General features: G+C 39.6%; 1 protein-coding gene across 1 annotated transcript; it reads right to left on the bottom strand.

The window, feature by feature from the left end:
* Window positions 1-11,582: 11,582 nt before the first annotated feature.
* Window positions 11,583-16,154, bottom strand: LOC145413773 (uncharacterized). The gene is made up of 2 exons (XM_080283428.1): window positions 15,907-16,154; window positions 11,583-11,682 (listed from the first exon to the last, which is right to left on the bottom strand). Exons 1-2 carry the CDS (start codon window positions 16,152-16,154, stop codon window positions 11,583-11,585), a joined length of 348 nt encoding a protein of 115 aa, XP_080139554.1.
* Window positions 16,155-18,294: the final 2,140 nt, after the last annotated feature.

Below are 18,294 nucleotides of genomic sequence, written 5' to 3' on the forward strand. Positions count from 1 at the left end.
GCATTAAAATATGATGCCTGTCACGATTAAAAGCTATGGAAAGAATGTTGGTCTGTAATATTTTGTTTGCTAGTGGGAAATGTTAAAAAAAAGCTACAAAAACATGAAAATTTGTGCCAAGTTAGAGTGAAATGAGTATAACCAGACTTCAACACAATCATCATCTTTCTCTACTTCAGTGCCAACACAATACACAACTCACAGACAATACACCATGCCCACAGTATAATGCCTCCTCCCACACCACAACACACTCACCAAACAGATGCACTACACACACTATCACACCACACTACCACAAAACACTCACCACATGTACCACAGTGTAAAGCCTCCTCCCACACCACACTACCACAACAGACAATCCTTCAACATACTGTATATCTTTGGGACTGCCAGGATTTCTGTAGTCACTCAAGTGGGATTACAAGCCAAGATTTACTAATACAGTACATAGCAAATATTCTTCTTGACCTAATAAATTTATCATGTATTGACAAAGGAATAAGATATAAGAATTAATTTTTATGCAAAGGGAAGGTGGGGGGGGGGGGAAACACTTTCAGTACAGGTGATAGGAGGGTCAGATGCCTGAACCTGTATTGATTTTTAGCACTAGGGCAAGGCTTCTCTCCCAATTTCCCTTTCTTTCAGTTTTATTTCCAGTGAACAAGGAACAAAGAATAACAAGCTTTACAGTGGGAGAACTATTAGTACCATGCCTAGTGAAGTGGACTAATCATCACCACCATCTTCGTAATCAATTATTTTTCAATGATCATCGTAACCATTTTTTTTTTTCTTTTTCAAGCAGTCATCTCCTGTTCATTGTTTTTTTACATATGGATGAAATGTATTGGGCTCATAAAGCAAAAGAGAAAACCCACAAGAGGGAGAAACTAGCCAACTGCATTCCCACTGAAATGACTCTGACACTCATTCACTCACCACTCAAATCCCAGTATCTTACACACACACACACACACACACACAAAACCATGGGGGCATCACACATCCTTGTTCATTCCAACACCGATATTAAACCACCTGTCATTTACATACTTTATCTCTCTCTCTCTCTCTCTCTTTAATCATAAACCACCACAACCCAACCCAACAGACACCAACACCATCACAAACACCCAAAGATCCACAGACTAAGAAAAAGCAACAAAGTAGGAGAAATATCCACAGCACTGCCTTAGGATAACATAATGATGGTTCTAAAATGTATAAACAACTGACTGTGATGTTGGACAGCTTACAACTTTACCCAACATTAGTCTGCTTAACTTAATAATGCATACTGCACAAAATAATCTGCTCATCACATATTATTGCTGATTTCTGAGATGCCATGGGTTAATAGACGACAGGGACCTAACAGGCAAATTAGTTCTTGCACATGCTTAGGAAAATATGGCAAATGACTGTGATATGAAACAGTATATCAAAATAGTTCAGACCATTAGGATCTGCCCATATACCCTGTAGTTGTAAAATTTTAAACACCTGAAGATTTTCCCACACTATTACATATAAGAATACAGATATAAAGATAACATATAACAATTCAACACATAACTATTGCCAGTTTATTTTAATCTGACAAAACAAGGCAACTTTTATAACTTCAGTCCTATATCAATGGTGTATAAAACTCAATAGCCCTTAGTGATGAGGTAGGGATGAGCCTCCTTGGTTACTATTCATATTAACTCTCAAGTCTGACTACACTTGGCCATAATCCAAGGTAAGAGGTTATGAATCTCTGTGGCTACATAAAATTTGATAAGCCTTGGTGATGAAGTAGGGATGAGACTCCTTGGTTACTATTCAAATTAACTTTCCAGTCTGACTACACTTGGTAATAATCCAAGCTAGAGGTTATGAATCTCTGTCAGGTGAAAGCAAACTGACTATATACAGAATAAATCAACAGAAATAAAGAGGCACCAAAAAAACATACCCACATCAATATATAAACATACAGTCACAGGAAAAAAAAAATAAACCGTATTAATGACAAATGTTCGTATATATGCAAGGAAAAATCTCAACTCATTAATCTCTGACCTAAATGAAGGGAATCAACAGGGGATGTTTAATGATGGGACTCAACTCAGAATGATTGTTATTCTTGGATATAAATGAAATGACACAATTCATGATCCTAACTAATCGTTGACATAAATGGACGTTAACTAAGGATACTTGTTAATTTTAAATTCTTAGTGCTATTTAGGGCAATTCATTTTTCTTTTTAAAGCAGAAATGAAAAAAATTAAGGCTGCAAGAAATAACAAAGAGAGAGAGCCAAGTTCAAGATCCGTTAATTCTGAAATTCCTGCACTGTTTAAAAGACTGGAGGTCATAGGCTGAGGGAAATACAGAATGAGGAAGACAATTTCATAGCTGACCTGTTACCAATTAAAATTAACCGAAGAAAGACAAGAGTACACATTATTTCAGCATATTTTTTTCCTGTGGCTGACTGTACAGTACATCACTATCACATGGCAATAATAATAATGCAAAAATAACAAGAAAATGGGCATAAAAATTAGCATACAAATATAAGAAACAACATCAATACTTCAGGAAGGATAAGTTATGCAACACACCTATTTTTATCGTTTGGTAAAAAAGCACTATGACTTTTTGCAAAGTCCTTTTATTTGCCACATTTATTTACGATCTTTTGGGCTGATGATACCTGCTGTTGTGGCTCATTTTAACTACTAAGAATCAGAGTCAATGTTGGAGAAACTAAATACTATACTGGAATTTAATGAAGGAAAAGACACAATATGAGCTTCTGGATAAGAGCTGAGCTCCTCAATTATCTGTACAACAAAGATTATCCTCTAAAAATATTTTTCAGATGTGTGTGCATCTTTCCGGAGCTTACTTTGGAAAATGACAGGCATATATCCTTAGCAAAATTTCATAGCTCATTTAGCCACATCTCATTCAAGAAGCTAGATAATCAGCACACACAGATAAGCTACAAACAACAGACACTTTTACTTAGTCTGGGAGCAAATACTGTATCGGCAAAAATGCTGAAATTGACGCACTAATGGTTCAGAGAAGTGGCTTGGTTACAGAACTACTACAGAGGAATACAGGACCACAGCAACAGCAGCCCACAATTTACTAAACCATAATACAGGGCTGCCCATATATATCTGGTGTGTTGTTGGCTCAGTCGGCAGGTATGGGGGATGCATGTATTTTGAAGACTTTATTCAATTATGCTCTGTTTAACTGGGGATTAAATTACCACCTTTCCTTTGTAAGTGCTAGTTTAATCAAGACTAATATGGTACTAGTCATGAAGAAGTGCTATGGAAAGGATGTTGGGCCACAGTGCTGTCTTATTCTGCCAGTGATGTATGGGAAATGAATTTGCATAAGGCCAAAAATCTCATGTCTCCGTGTGTCATGTTTGTGTCACGCCTCTGTGTCATACCTTGTGTCATGCTTTCGTATGTCATGTCTCTGTCTGTCTCATCTGTGTGTGTCATATTTCTGTGCGTCATGTCTCTGTGGCAGTTCATTTTGTATGAGGATGGAGCTATACGAGAGATAATAGGCAGGGATGTGAATATTTTGGAGTGTCTAATGAGAGAGGGTAAGGTGTGGAAACTTCCTGAACTGTTGCTTGCTGATGATACTACATTGTGAGGAATGTGAACTGCAAGGCTTAGTGAATGAGTTTGGGGATGTACATAGGAAATGGACTCTAAAAGAGAATGTATATATGAGTCAAGTTATGATCTTTGAGGGAAATGAAGTCATAATATACACAGTGAGACTAGATGGCGAGGAAATAGGGACTGGGAGTGCATCCAAGTACTTCCGTGTGATGAGTACGGATGGATGGAAGAGCTTGAATGGGTACAGCAGGGTAGAAAGGCTGCTGGATCATTGAAAGCTGTGATAATTTGGAAGTGAGCATGGAAATGAAGTGGGAAGTGTGGAGACAGACAGACAGACAGAAATAAGGAGGTAAACTGTTGTTAAGAAAAATACTTTGTGATGGTTTGGCCATGTAGAAGATGGAGAATGAGAGACTGACTAGAAGTGTATGTGAGTGAGGTGGAGGAAGGGACCAACGATGAGATTGAAGGATGAAGTGGAGAGATATACAAGGGAGGAGGGTGGCAGTGTGAATGGAAATGAAACTTGGATCCTGCTGGAAGGATACAAGTCAAGGGTAAGAGCAGTGAATTTGATGTGAGGAGTGTGTGGAGCTTTATGGACAGACAGATATACAAACACGGAAGCAGAGATGCATTGTGGTGCTATTAGGAGAAATACTTTGAGATAGTTTGGACATGCAAAGGATGAAAAATGAGAGAATGACTAGAAGATATGTGTATGACATGGAGGAGGTGGGGAGGAAGGGAGACCATGGCTGAGATGGAAGAATGGAGTGGAGAGATACGAGGGAGGGGGGTGTAAGTTGGAGAGAGGGCAGTCAAATGGCAGATGACAGTGTGACATGGAGTTAATTTGTTTGTGGCCCCCTCTTATGGGATTGAGATGTCTGGCAATAGATAAAAGTAAGAGGAAGGTAAAATTTTCTGCTTATGAAAATGAGTGAACTTCAAGCAATTACTGAAGCAAATGCAAGGGGAGATATTTAATTACTCTGTAAAAAAAAATGCAAACAATCACTATAAAGTAAGAAAGGGCTATGGGAAACAAAGAATGATGCATGGTAGAGATGGTAATGCTGACTGAGCCTTCACCAATATCAATAATCATCAATATCATCAACAAAATCAATATAATAATCATCATTCATTATTATTAAAATCATCACTGCAATCATCATCCTAGCCTCTTCTACCCACCTAAGGATGGGGTAAGGTGTAGTTCAACAGACAAAAACAAAACACATTGGATCAGACATGTTATATATGAACCACCCAGTATTTTTTAGCATCTGTGGCATATAACCAGGACTTATTGCATCTGTTTGTGATGCACAGGCATGTGCAAAAGTATACCAATGATACTCTGCCAGCACTAACTTGTATGTCATATTTATCACTCTTCTCCAAATGACTAAAGAGTAACAATCCCTCGCTTCCTAGTTTTACTGATGCTTGGAACAGACACCTTCATATGGTAATGATCAGATATTGAAGCTGTCATGTTATACTAACAGCCTTCAGTTCCTTTACAATATCCCTAAAGGAGAATATAAAAGAATGCAGTACTTACCACATATAACATTTCAAACAACACCTTCCATTCCTACAGCCAGCAGAGTAGTGTCTATATACTTTTGCTCATGCTCAGGACAGGAGTCTTGCTAAACATTTCATAGCCTATGGCTGCGTACAGCTGGCCAGTTGTCTATAACCTTAGTCACTTTACTCGAATCAGGCAAAGAAGTCTCCTTTCAGAGCTGACAGCAGGATGTAATGAAATTGGTTGTTTGATATGACTACTAATCAAAGTGGACATCTTGTGATGACGATAAATGACAAGCCAAGTGACTTCTGGCTACCCAGGATATAAGTTACTAAACTTGGTGGTAGGATACAACTAGACAGTCACATGGTGGTGTAAGAAGTTACAGCACTCCCATAAGGTATGACATCAGTCAGTAGCTAGTCCCAGATCTCTTGCAAAAAAGGGGAAACAAAAAACTGGTGAATGAATGGGTGTCTGTGAATGTGTGGTCCAGCATCTCATAGATGTGAACAAAGTGTGCAACATCTGGCTTGCAATATCCACTTAAGAGCGTATGCCCAATCCTTGAAGCACTGCCTGGGCCATAAAAAATAAAAAACAAAACAACCGTGAATACAACCTCCTCATAGAGCATTCCGCCCTCTTACTGTACAGCCACAACGTGATTATTGCAGGCAAGGGCTGCGTGCATGTTTACTTATGTATTCATCCACCTGTGTGCCACTTATCTTTCCAACATATGCAATGATGGACCCCTTCTCTTTGAACTCCGGAACCCCCATTACCGATGTCAGAACCGATATATATCATGGCACACATTGGTGGGTTGTGTCTGCTGTAATAGTGATTTACCCAACCACCCACTCAATCCCCAGTCCCCCAAAACCCATTAGTAGCAAAGGTACCTGGGGCCACGCTACATGATGTATTGGAAGGGCAAGGCAAATAGTACACTAACAAACATTTCAACAAGAAAATATATTAGTTTATTTTTAAGAGGCGGATTTTTTGTTTATTTATTGCCAGTGTAAAACTTTAATCTCCACAGTCTGATTCGGCGCTTATTTTTTACATGCATACCAGTACTTAGCATTCTAACTTCCTACATAAAATTTTATTAACTGCCGTGTGTCATAAATGATAGTCATTCGTACACCATGGTCACTAATCTTACTCAAACCTTTAGCACATTTTCAAGAGTACGTCCAATATCTATTTTTTAAGTTAATACCGTAATTGCTTTTCCTGCCGCACACGCTTTCATGCAACAATAAGCTTAACTACATACAAGAGGTAATCAACAGGGCCGAGGTTCATAAACAATGAACATACAACTAGTCACATGATCATGTAAGGAGTTACTGTGCTCCAGCTGGATATGGCCCTATACAGTATTAAATCAGTCAGTAGCTAGTCCCAGATCTCTTGCAAAAAGAGGAAACAAAAAAATAGATGTGAATGGGTGGTTGTGAATGAGCTGTCCAGCATCTCATAGATGTGAACAAAGTGTGCAACGTCTGGCTTGCAATATCCACTTAAGAGCGTATGCCCAATCCTTGAAGCATTGCCTGGGCCATAAAAAATAAAAAACAAAACAACCGTGAATACAACCTCCTCATAGAGCATTCCGCCCTCTTACTGTACGGCCACAACGTGATTACTGCAAGCAAGGGCTGCGTGCATGTTTACTTATATAATCATCCACCTGTGTGCCACTTATCTTTCCAACATATGCAATGATGGACCCCTTCTCTTTGAACTCCGGAACCCCCATTACCGATGTCAGAACTGATATATATCATGGCACACATTGGTGGGTTGTGTGTGCTGTAAAAGTGTTTTACCCAACCACCCACTCATTCACAATTCCCCAAAACCCCACTAGCAGCAATGGGACTTGGGACCACACTACACAACGGTAAAACAGCAACTAACTCAGAACAAAATTTTTAATGTTTATTTTTACGATGCAGACTTTTTGTTCATTTACTGCTGGCATAATACTTTAATCTCCTCAGTCTGATTTGGCACTTTTTTTTTTTTTATGTGCGTACTGGTACTTAGTATTCTAACTTCCACATGGGGGAACTGATAGGGCCAAGGTTTGTAAACAATGAGTAACGCTGACACTGCAGGGTCGATTGGCATGGGTGATTGAAACGGAAACCATGGCAACAATATACACAAGTACCTGCAACAACTGGCCAAACCACAGGCTATAAAAATTTTTCCACTGTGCATCAATTACAATACAAACATAATAATAATCTATCAATAATCATACGCATAATTCACTGGGGTGTCATTTAGGTGGCTCAGGAGGTTTGCTAAGAAATTACGTTAGGAAATCACCACAGCCACAAAGAAGACAAGCCACTTTCACTGAACTAACACCAGTCATTGTTCAACTGAGGGAAACACTGTACTACCAGTCAATGGCATCAAAAATAACATGGGGAACCTTTCTTTCATAATTCTTGCAGTATATCTATCTAGCTAACACTTACTGCAATCTCTCAACTATCTATGTGTAATGTTTATCTATCTGTGTTGTCTATCTATCTATCAGCTTGAAATAATGCTGAGCTGAAGCAACAGCTTGCCAAGGAGACAATTTAATCATGAAGATGTGCAATGGAAAGGTTTCAAAACTATCTGCTACCGGCAAACCTGGGGAATTTACTTTCTATACTCTTGTTGCATTTTATGATGTGAAATAAAGTCTTATATAAATCTGATGGACAAGTGTTGCAATTAGGTTGATTTGCCTGTGCACGTGCCTGCATGTTCATGTACTCCATTTCATAACAATTATCTCACTGTGCATTTAATACTGACCTGATGTGAAGACTGCCCTGGAGATGAAGATGCCCTGCAGATGAAGATGCCCTCCTCATCCTCCCTACCCATTATGTTGAAGCCCAGGCCAGCTGTGTCTTTGCTTAATATTACCCACATGGCTTCTCTGTAGGGGGGGAGAGAGGAAATATGTAGTGATCACTCAAACATTAGCGTATCAATCTATCTAGAGCCAGATGCCTTAATCCCGTACATAGTGACCAGGAAATCGCCTCCATGTAGTGCTGTCCTTTGCCATTTGGCTGCCCTTCCTCCAACTCACTTGCCCCTCTCTCATATATCTCCTGTATCTCCATCTAAACCTTACTTCTAAGTTTTATGTTTTTGCTATCTCTACTGTATCTTAGAGATCAATGTCAATGCATGATCGCCTTTGACCTTAACCTGGGTGTTTGATCTATTTTCCTCAAATAACGATATTTTAGTCACATGGTGTTTGTCAACCCTTCCACGATTTTTGATTGAAATTGGAGTACACGTATTCCTTTTAGAACGGCCGGAACTGTTCTTACCAGCAGCAGTGTCAACAGTTCCAGCGAGATATACCGAATAGTTTTTATCCAATTTCAACTTAATATGGTGTAACTGGACAGGGGTTGCCCACCAGGAACTGCACCTAGCTACCCACTCACCCACCCACACACTTATCCTCGCACCCACCCACTCTCTCACCTTCCCAGGGAGGATATAACGAAAAAGTTTTTATTCAATTTAAACTTAATTTGGTGTAAGTGTTGAGGGATAGCCCACCAAGAAATGCACCCACCCACCCACTCATCCACCCTGAATGTTGAGTCAAGAAATTAACGCTAGAATATGGTACTAGTCACAAAGCAGTGCTATGAAAAGAAGAGTGGAATGCAAGACATTACTACAGTTCTACAGGTATATGTGGGGAGGGGGGGGGAGACACCAAAATTTGTAGTTTTGATCCACATTTTGAAGTTTAAATCTGGGTACTTGTCAGCTAAGCTCTAAACAGCTCTAGTCCATCCATCCATCATCCAATCCTACGTTGCTCCATGAGAAGCATAGAAGCCCGGGGCTAGGCAAGTTGGTCCTTACATTTAAGATGAGTGACCAACCTCACTCATCCCTGAGTGGCATTATGTGAGCAATAAACCCCAACCACCCCTTGGACATAATCCTTCACCAGCTCAATCCGACTGAGCACCATAATTATCCACTAAACCACCAGGTGCCAAAATTTGGTTATATGGTTACCACCCAGCATAGTAAATGGTTTCCTGGTGTACAGGAAACTATTTGGCTTGTCACTCAGTGCAGAGTCACCCACGGTCAGAATGAAGAGGAAAGAATGAAGGAAAGAAAGACAGAAGAGGAAGTGTAAAGTCACTTGTAGGCACAAGGACGAGGAAAGAATGAAGGAAAGAAAGACAGAAGAGGGTGGAAGGAATGAAGGATGGAGGAGAGGAAAGGGCAGACACCTGAGAGCAGCACTGCATCAAGTGAGTGGATGGTGAGTGCCCCCACCTACCACAGACAGCTCTAGTACTCTTATGAAAATATCACTACACTGTACTGTACTTTACTGACAACAGGGTAACCTGTGCTCAACTGTACTGGAAAAATCTAAGTGTCAATAAGGACATGTAAACCCCTTCAATCCAAGGACCAATTATTTTATTCTTTCTAATACCAGACAGTCAGCTTTAGTCCCTTTGTAGGGATGAGGTTAGGAAAGTCTACATTCAACCCTTCCAGTTCAAAATGTCTGCTACGCTGAAAGAATGTCGAGAAAAGAACAATATAAGGCATCAAAAGATTTATTATATATACTATGACAATGCTTTATTAAGTTTTCAATATAGATCATAAACTCAATTAGACTAATAAACTCAATTAGGCTATCCAACTATGTATCAAACGTATGTTTAAAATTTCTATATTTGGTGGCCCAGGAGGGGTGAGGTCTTACGAGTAGAACTGCTGCAACTGGACTAACCATCTGTCGACAAAGAAACTAGTTAAATGTACATCATACTGCCTGCTGAAAAGGCTTAAATACTGGAAGTACTGTATAAAACTTTACCAGGCATATGCTAACTTTTGCTTACTGAAAGAGAATTCAACACAAGGGAAGTCTACTTTTGATGGAACTCAAACAATTTACGGTTGCTATCTACAAAAGCTAGCACTGCTGGTAATTAAACATGTCAGACAACCATCGACGACGTTCTTAATACTGACTTGGTGATGATAGGTATGCTTGGACAGACACTGGAGAGTAGCAAAACTGACTGATCTATTGATTAACCAAAACAAACTGGTAGCGCAACTGCCAGGGGGGGTATGGCGAGAGCAACAAGAATCAGTATTACAGTTTAATATGATATGTTTTGGTTGGTGGTGGCGACCATCATCCACTCACTTGATGTAGTGCTGCCTACTTCTTCCTTAGTCTTTATCACTCTTTTTCTGTGTCTGCCCTCCTCTCTTCCTATTCTCCCATATTTCCTGTCACTTCTTACTGCTTTTCTTTCCTCTACAGGTGGCTTTACATTGAGTGACAAGCCAAATGGTTTCCTGTAAGCCAAGAAACCATTTACAACGCTGGGTGGTAACCATATAACCAAACCATACGTGCTCCCTATGTGTCAACAAGTGGGTTGGTGGAGGGTTAGTGCCCCTCCCCGTAAAATAAACAACTCAAAGTCAAATGGCCACCCCTTACGGGATTATGGAGTCTGGCAATAGGCAGATAGATGGAATTTGATATGCTATGTATGATTAAAATGCAACACTATAAACACTGTTCACTAAATACTGGAACTGGGGATACCCGGTACAGTACAAGAAGAACCTATGTAGTGGCACAGATTTACCAGAGCTTATGTAGTAACCATAATTTATGAGGAACTGTCAGATCACATTTAGTTTGAATTTATAACCTACAAAAAACACTCAACACTAGTCACGGGTAATCTTTTGGGCCCCTACGAAATATCTTATTAATTCCTTTAGTAGTCCCACTCACTTGTAGTGGTACGTTTGTATGATTAGTGAAAGATGGTTTCTTGTAGTCTTGGAAACCATGTAAAGTACTAAGCTGGGTGGTTACCACACAGTCAAATGGGTGTCTAGTGGTCTTGAGGATTTAGACACTTCAACCGGATGTAACCCATACAGGACTGCATCCAAGAGGTGGAAGGGGTTTACAGTTTACTGTTAACCTAATACCACAATGTGGAACTGGTCACTCCTATGGTCTGGACTAAATATAGACCCAGGCACCTAAGCTCTCAGCAGGCAATAAACTACTGGATAAGATCTACAGAAAACTAAAATGGCTAATTCAGTAAAGTTTGTCAGAAACTACTGTCTACAGTTAACCTTTACATTAGAGACTAAGTTCAACTGATTACACCTCTAGCTAACCAACAGAATGAGATTATACAATTATGTTTCAAAAAAAAAAAAAAAAAACTAACATTCCTTAAAATTCCTAACTTTATCCATACTTTAATTAAGATTTTTAAAAAATCCTACTAACGATTTTGTAGGCAATGTGGACGGCCTCTGCGCATATTTGGTGGTATTGCTTGAGCTCGTATATATCTGTCCATCTTGTCACGCATCAGATGCCACCTGAAAGTTAAATTTGATAATATACACTGAAGTTCTAATTACAGGCTCACTTCTAGAGCCTCTTTCATAATGAAAGATTTTATAAGTACCGGTATCTGCACTGTATCAATCACTACAAATACAGTAAAAGTCCTCTCATTCAGCATTTGGTCTTATGGTATTTCCAGTCTTTCAGTAGTTTTCATAAATAGTCCCATTATGAATGTTCTTTGCTCTTCCGGCACATATGCTGAGCCCATCGGACAATTCAATACTGTTGGCACTAAATCTAGCACTTTTCATAATTTAGCGCCAATAAATATTACGGTAGATTTTCTTCCATATCTAGCGTGTTTTGAAGTCCAATTTAGCACGAAAGTTTGAATAATTCACCTATAGCTTAGTGCATTTTAAAGTTGAGCTTAGCGCTTTTAAAGAATTCTGCTTGCCACTGGATGTACCATCATGACTCATGAGTGTCTGGCTTTGTAAGCAGAACCTTTCTAAAGTTAGGAAACTTTGTCGTGCTATTTTACGGGTCATTCTCTCATTCTCGTAGTGCGCTAAGGCCTCGACTAGTGGAAAGCCTACCGATGTGAAAATATGCATCCATAAGATGCTGACTATCGTCAAGAAGACTGAATTACTGAAAAAATTGGAGGCCGGTGTTCCTAGGTGGAAGATAATGGAAGATTTTGGTGTGAGCTCTTCCACTATATATGACATTATGAAATAAGATTTAGCGCTTAGGGTTAACCAATAATATTTGCTAGAAACTTTTTGGCCAGTTTTCCTGGTCATCCAGCAATTTCTGCTCTTTCAGCACCTGCTTGGTCCCAAAGATGCTGAATGAGAGGACTTTTACTGTAGATACATGCAACAATGAACTTTATTATTTTCACTTATATGTAACTAACTTATATTTCATTCATTTGTAAAGGTGTCAACATATCTGCATGCATCTTCCTTGGTCACCCAATGACACCACTCCACGTTGCTCGATCTCTAGCAGCCTCTCTCCTCAGTCCCTTATCCTTAAGGTCACACAATGACCTCGTCCAAGAGGTCTCATTCCAAATTTAAGGTTTTGATACAAAAAATAAGCTTAAGGTGGTCAGCATCTGGTCTACATGCTGGCTTGGATGATGTTGAAAAGGACAGATTCTGATATGACTGTGGTTGGTGGTAAGGGGGATGAGGATAATCATAAGCTCAAACATACAGAAATGACAATGATTTCATGGATGTGTAGTGCATCCTTGATGGCAACTGAAGAATTGAGATGGATGAGACTGGAATGTATTGGTGCTCTGATGGGGGGAGGGGAGACTGGGATGGTTTGGGCATGTCGAGATGATGGAATACAACACTAGGGTGTGGAAGTGAGAAGTGTGAACGTCGGGGGTACGGTTGCAAAAGGAAGACTGAAAAGACCTGGGATGAGGTCATACAGTGTTTACTAAGGGATGAGGGACTGAATAGGGAGGCTGCCAGAGACCGTGCAATTTGGAGAGCTGCCATTAGTTGATCAATGCCGACGCTTGCACAATGGGGTCTTTATAAGTGATACAAAGCGAAATGACACAATACGTGGTATATTAGCTGATGAAGTTTACTGAATGTTTTGCATTTTCATCCTCACGAAATAAGGAGCCTACCTTAACCTTAGCTTAGTATAGCAAACTTGTACATACTTTAATGAACAAAGATAAATTATCCCACCTCTTTTGCACCTGCAACTGCAGTGAGATAGGATTCAGAAAACAATGAAATTGAAAGAACATGATGATGGGAAAACTGATTAACAACATGCGCTGATGAAATAGGCCACACACCCACTCAATTCACACACCCACTCAATTCACCACTGAAGCCCTCTGAATTCTAGCTCTACCTCATTGGTAAACCTTTCCACAAGTTTCTTAATGGGGTGCTTTGGAGCTGCCATTGAAGTGGTCGAGCCTGCCACTGACAGTGAACAGTCGCACTCTCATGAATCATTAATATGTATCTGTGTGTGGACTAATGATTCAAATTAATGTTTGTAATGTGTAGAGGAATTATTTTTTTCTCAAATAATTGAGAAGAAATGAAGGCAAACTACTTATTATTTTCATAGTAATACGTAAATAATATTTATCCAGCTAAACTAGCATCAAATTTACTCCAAGATCCTCATTTATTTTGCATTAGTAGTCTTTTATTGTACTGAAAGAGCTGGAGTTACATTACTCACTATTGGCTGGAACGAAATACTTTGTAATTGCCCTCTTCAAGTCAATTACTAGCCAATATAAGTAAAAAATCGGTACGACGCTCGTAACATCCCATATATCCAAGTGGCGCATGCGCATTGAAGGTACAGTCCCAGGGACAAGATAGACTCTGCTTTTGTTTACTAATATTGCGGCACCCAAGATTTTGTAATATTCACATTTGAGGACATCAAGATAATTTCAGAAAGGCTGTCTTAGATAAATATTTTTACAGATGCTTCTAACTAACTGCTCTATGCTGCAAGATATTACCAAATTCTTCTGTTACTGTGCTTTCATTTCACCAAAGATTTTGTGTGCATGTGGGACAAGGGGGATGTTGTTGATAGTGAGGTGTGAGTTATGACTGTGTTCTACCATAAGAGGCCATTCTGAGTCTTTTTGTAGTACACCAGTCATGAAGTGTGTGTGGGAGTGTTAGGTCATCTGGGTAGGAAGCAGTGTGTACTTTGTGATTGAAAGTGAAAGGCACATATTTTTATACATAGATATATTTTTCTATATATACTTATTATAGAGAATATATTCTATTCTGGATTGATTAGCCACTTTGAGAAATATATACATACTGTATATGACACTATATTATCCAAATTGTTTATTTTGTAATTTCATCATTCATAATCTGAGGAAATTGATGGCTACCCCTATTAATGCACAGGGGAACACAACAGTACGATCCTGACATCTCAGATTCTCAGCGTGCATCCTCTCGACTTCAGTCCAGCCTTCCGACCTCTCTCAGAGCAGGCAAAAAATGACTGTTGACCGTTCCTGGATTTGGGACGGTTTGTCGAAATCGTTGACTGAAGGCGAATTTAGGCACTAATAAATTTAAGTTAGTAAATCGTCTCAGAGGAGGAAAATATGACTTTCCTCATTGAAACCATATATTAAGAAATACAAATCTACTCATTTCTAAAGAATTAACATAGAAAACATTAAATTATAAGGGATGAATAAGCTGACTAGTTGCTAGACTTGCCAGATTAGAATATTTTTACCTTTTTGTATGACATACAAATGAATAAGCTCTTGTTGTGTGTATTCATTGGAGGGTGTAAGTGGTTTTGTAAGTAGGAATGACATTAATCCTATCACAAGTGCACACAAACAAATGCAACATATGATTCATGAGCATGCGTGTCCTACGACGTCTGTGGCAGGCTCGACCATGACGATTGTCAATTGTCTTCCACCCCATAAAGTACCCCATTACCCCTTGGACAATCTGATGACTCAAGTGTCAAAAGGGATGCCAAACTCTTTTGTCATGAACTTGTCGATACAAAATTCATCCAACCAGCTTTATCCCGTGTCAGTGCCCTAGCCTCGTCAGCCTCCGTACTCCACTTTCTCAAACATTTGCCATATCTATCCATCTTGTCAGCCCCGGATGCCTCCTCACCTTCGCACTCTTTCACAAATCCTTCTCATCACAAGTCACACCAGTTCTCTTCAAATAACCTAAGCATACTTCGGCTGCTGTCCACGGACTTCCTCTGTATCTTTCACTTCTCATTATTTTTCGCCCTACCAACTCTTTGCACTCTCCACACGTTTCAAGAATCTCCAACCACTGTAATTCAAATTTAAGTATTCATGACAAACCACAAACACACCCGTATGTCAATGTGGGTACAAATATTTTCAAGCTATCCTTGTTGGTCTTTGACAAAACTAATATGGCAGCATATATAATACTGTAGATCCTTTCTTGAATATAAGCTTCATTTTTATATTTCTTTCAAGCAGGAGAGCAGTGAGAGTCATCTGATTAATCCCTTCAATCTGATATTATTCCTGTTATTTTAACACCATCTCTGGAAACCCTTTCATACTGCTGACTAATGATGCTACAGCTAACCTGTCCAAATGGAAACATCTGAACTAACCTGAATAAAAATTTTTTGGAAGCAGTAAAAAACACTAGAATATAGTTTAAATTCAAAGGGATAAATTTTCTTACCTCACTGCATCGGATATCTCAAGCTGTAGCCTACATACACTACTATTGCTCCTGGCCATGTTGTTGTTGCTCCAGGCCATGTTGTTGTTGCTCCAGGCCATGTTGTTGTTGTTCCTGGCCATGTTGTTGTTGTTGTTCCTGGCCATGTTGTTGTTGTTCCTGGCCATGTTGTTGTTGTTCCTGGCCATGTTGTTGCTCCTGGGCATGTTGTTGCTCCTGGGCATGTTGTTGTTGCTCTTGGTCTTCATCAGCAGACGTATTGTTGCTCGGTGGTCTGCCAACAAACGTTGTAAGGTTGGAAGAATTTCCACTTGATGGTCTGTGAACAAACAGTAAATAAGTTTTTTATGCACTATTTTCCTTCCACTTACACAGTTATATGTGGTAACCAGTTTTTCATGTACAATTTTCTTTCTCCTTACAAACAAATGTAGTACCTAATTTTTCATGCATGTTTTTCTTTCCACCTTTTATTACCAAATGCAAAGAAGAAAACTTTTCATGACAAAAAACTGCCTGTACATTACTCTGGCTGTGACGACTCAGTGGGCACAGCGGCGGTGCTACTGAATGGAGCGCCGTATGGAACATGGAATGGAGGATCAAGTGGGGCAGAAATATTGACTGGAGCGTTGTTTAATGGGGCACCTTCACCGTTCTCGTCCTGCCCCTCAGGCTTCTGCTGTTGGTTGGGGTCACTACCAGAGAGTAATGCACGGAATGTCGGCTTATGCTCACCCCTGCGAATTAAGGCCACAGTTTGGTTCATCTCTGGGAAATGATGCTGTAGGGTATTTTGGTTCATATGGGAATTAGGGTCATATTTAGGTTCATCTTTGAGAATTACGGTCGGACTTAAGTTCATCATTGAGAATTTGTGTCTTGTTTTGGGTAATCATTGAGAATTAAGGAAGAATTAAGTGTAGTGAAGGAGGACCTGCAGGTGGTAGGTGTAAGAGAAGAAGATGCAGAAGACAGAGTAAGATGGAGATGGGTGATCTGCTGTGGCAACCCCTAAGGGGATAGCCGAAAGGAGAAGACTGAGAATTAAGGAAGTATTTAGGTTCACCACTGGTAATTAAGGTATTTTGGGGTCATCACTGGGAATTACAGTACTTAGGTTCATCACTGGGAATTAGGGTCATATTTAGATTCATCACTAGTAATTAGGGTCAAATGTAGGCTCATCACTGACATACTCAAGGAGCAGGGGGGGGGGGGAGTCCCTGGATTGAATGAGTTAATCCACCCGTAACCAACATTACTGACTAGGAAAGTGACATTCTACTACCACATGCCTTAGAAACAGGGCTTTTCCACATCTTTGCACTTCTAAAATTATGGCACTTTTTAATATTATTCTTTCATAACCTGAAAAAAACTAGCAACTAAATTAAGTCATCCTGCAAGGGTATTTCACATCCCTGCTATAATTTTTCAGCTTAATAATTACATCCTGGCACTCCAACCTATCAGAGTGGGGGGTGAGATGGGGGGAGGGCAACGTAATAGCAGGGGACTGGGCAACATGGAGGCGATTTGTTTGTGGCCACCTCTTAATGGATTAAGGGGTCTGGCTATAGACAGACTTCAACCCTATGCAAAAAATGTTATTACAAGGAGCAGAAACTCAAATTTAAGCTCAGCAAATAAACTTTACCATCACTTTCAAAGTTAAACTACGGTATATTATTCAAAACCTCACAACTATTCGTTAGAAAAGCAACTCTACTGTTTTTACTCTAACTTGGCCTAGTTTTGTCATCTCCATCTTGGATGACAGTTTTAGCAAATTAACAAATATAACGCTCGTCATAAAGGAGCTGCAAAAATCATGTAAAACCAAAGTAGTGTCTTTCTGTCACTCATCTACATGAAACTAGTCTCAGACTGACAAAAACTTGGGCCAGTTTGTTAAAAAATTAAAAAAAAAAAAATTAAAAACCTCTTCTTCTTGTCAGTCTTCTTGGAGCCGGTGACCTTCATGCTGTTGCTCTTGTTGCCCATTACTGCTGCTCTTCACGGCACTCCACTCCTGACAAGGTAATTCATTAGTTATGTAACCCTACATACCCCTACATGATATTTTGACAAGTCATCGAGAAAAGTGACAAACATGCCCAAATATGAAGACGTAGTAAAACTTTTTTTTTCTTCTTCTTCTTCTTCTTCTTATTTGTAGCATTACGATCAAAAGTTTGCTGACATCTTTTTCTGCTGTGGCGATGGAAAGAGTTTCACTATTCTGCCCAGGGGTACAGGAAAAGAATACTTAGGTTTGGAGGAATAAGAAATCATTAAAAGGAAGGACAATGGGGGCAGCGAACTCTTGGAAATTCTGCTCGTTAACGTTATCCACCAATTACAAGCATAAAGCGTCCTAAGGAA

Source organism: Coenobita brevimanus, chromosome 97 (genome assembly GCF_032717465.1).
Source record: "Coenobita brevimanus isolate Jiangsu-jjx chromosome 97, ASM3271746v2, whole genome shotgun sequence".
Lineage (NCBI taxonomy): Eukaryota > Metazoa > Arthropoda > Malacostraca > Decapoda > Coenobitidae > Coenobita > Coenobita brevimanus.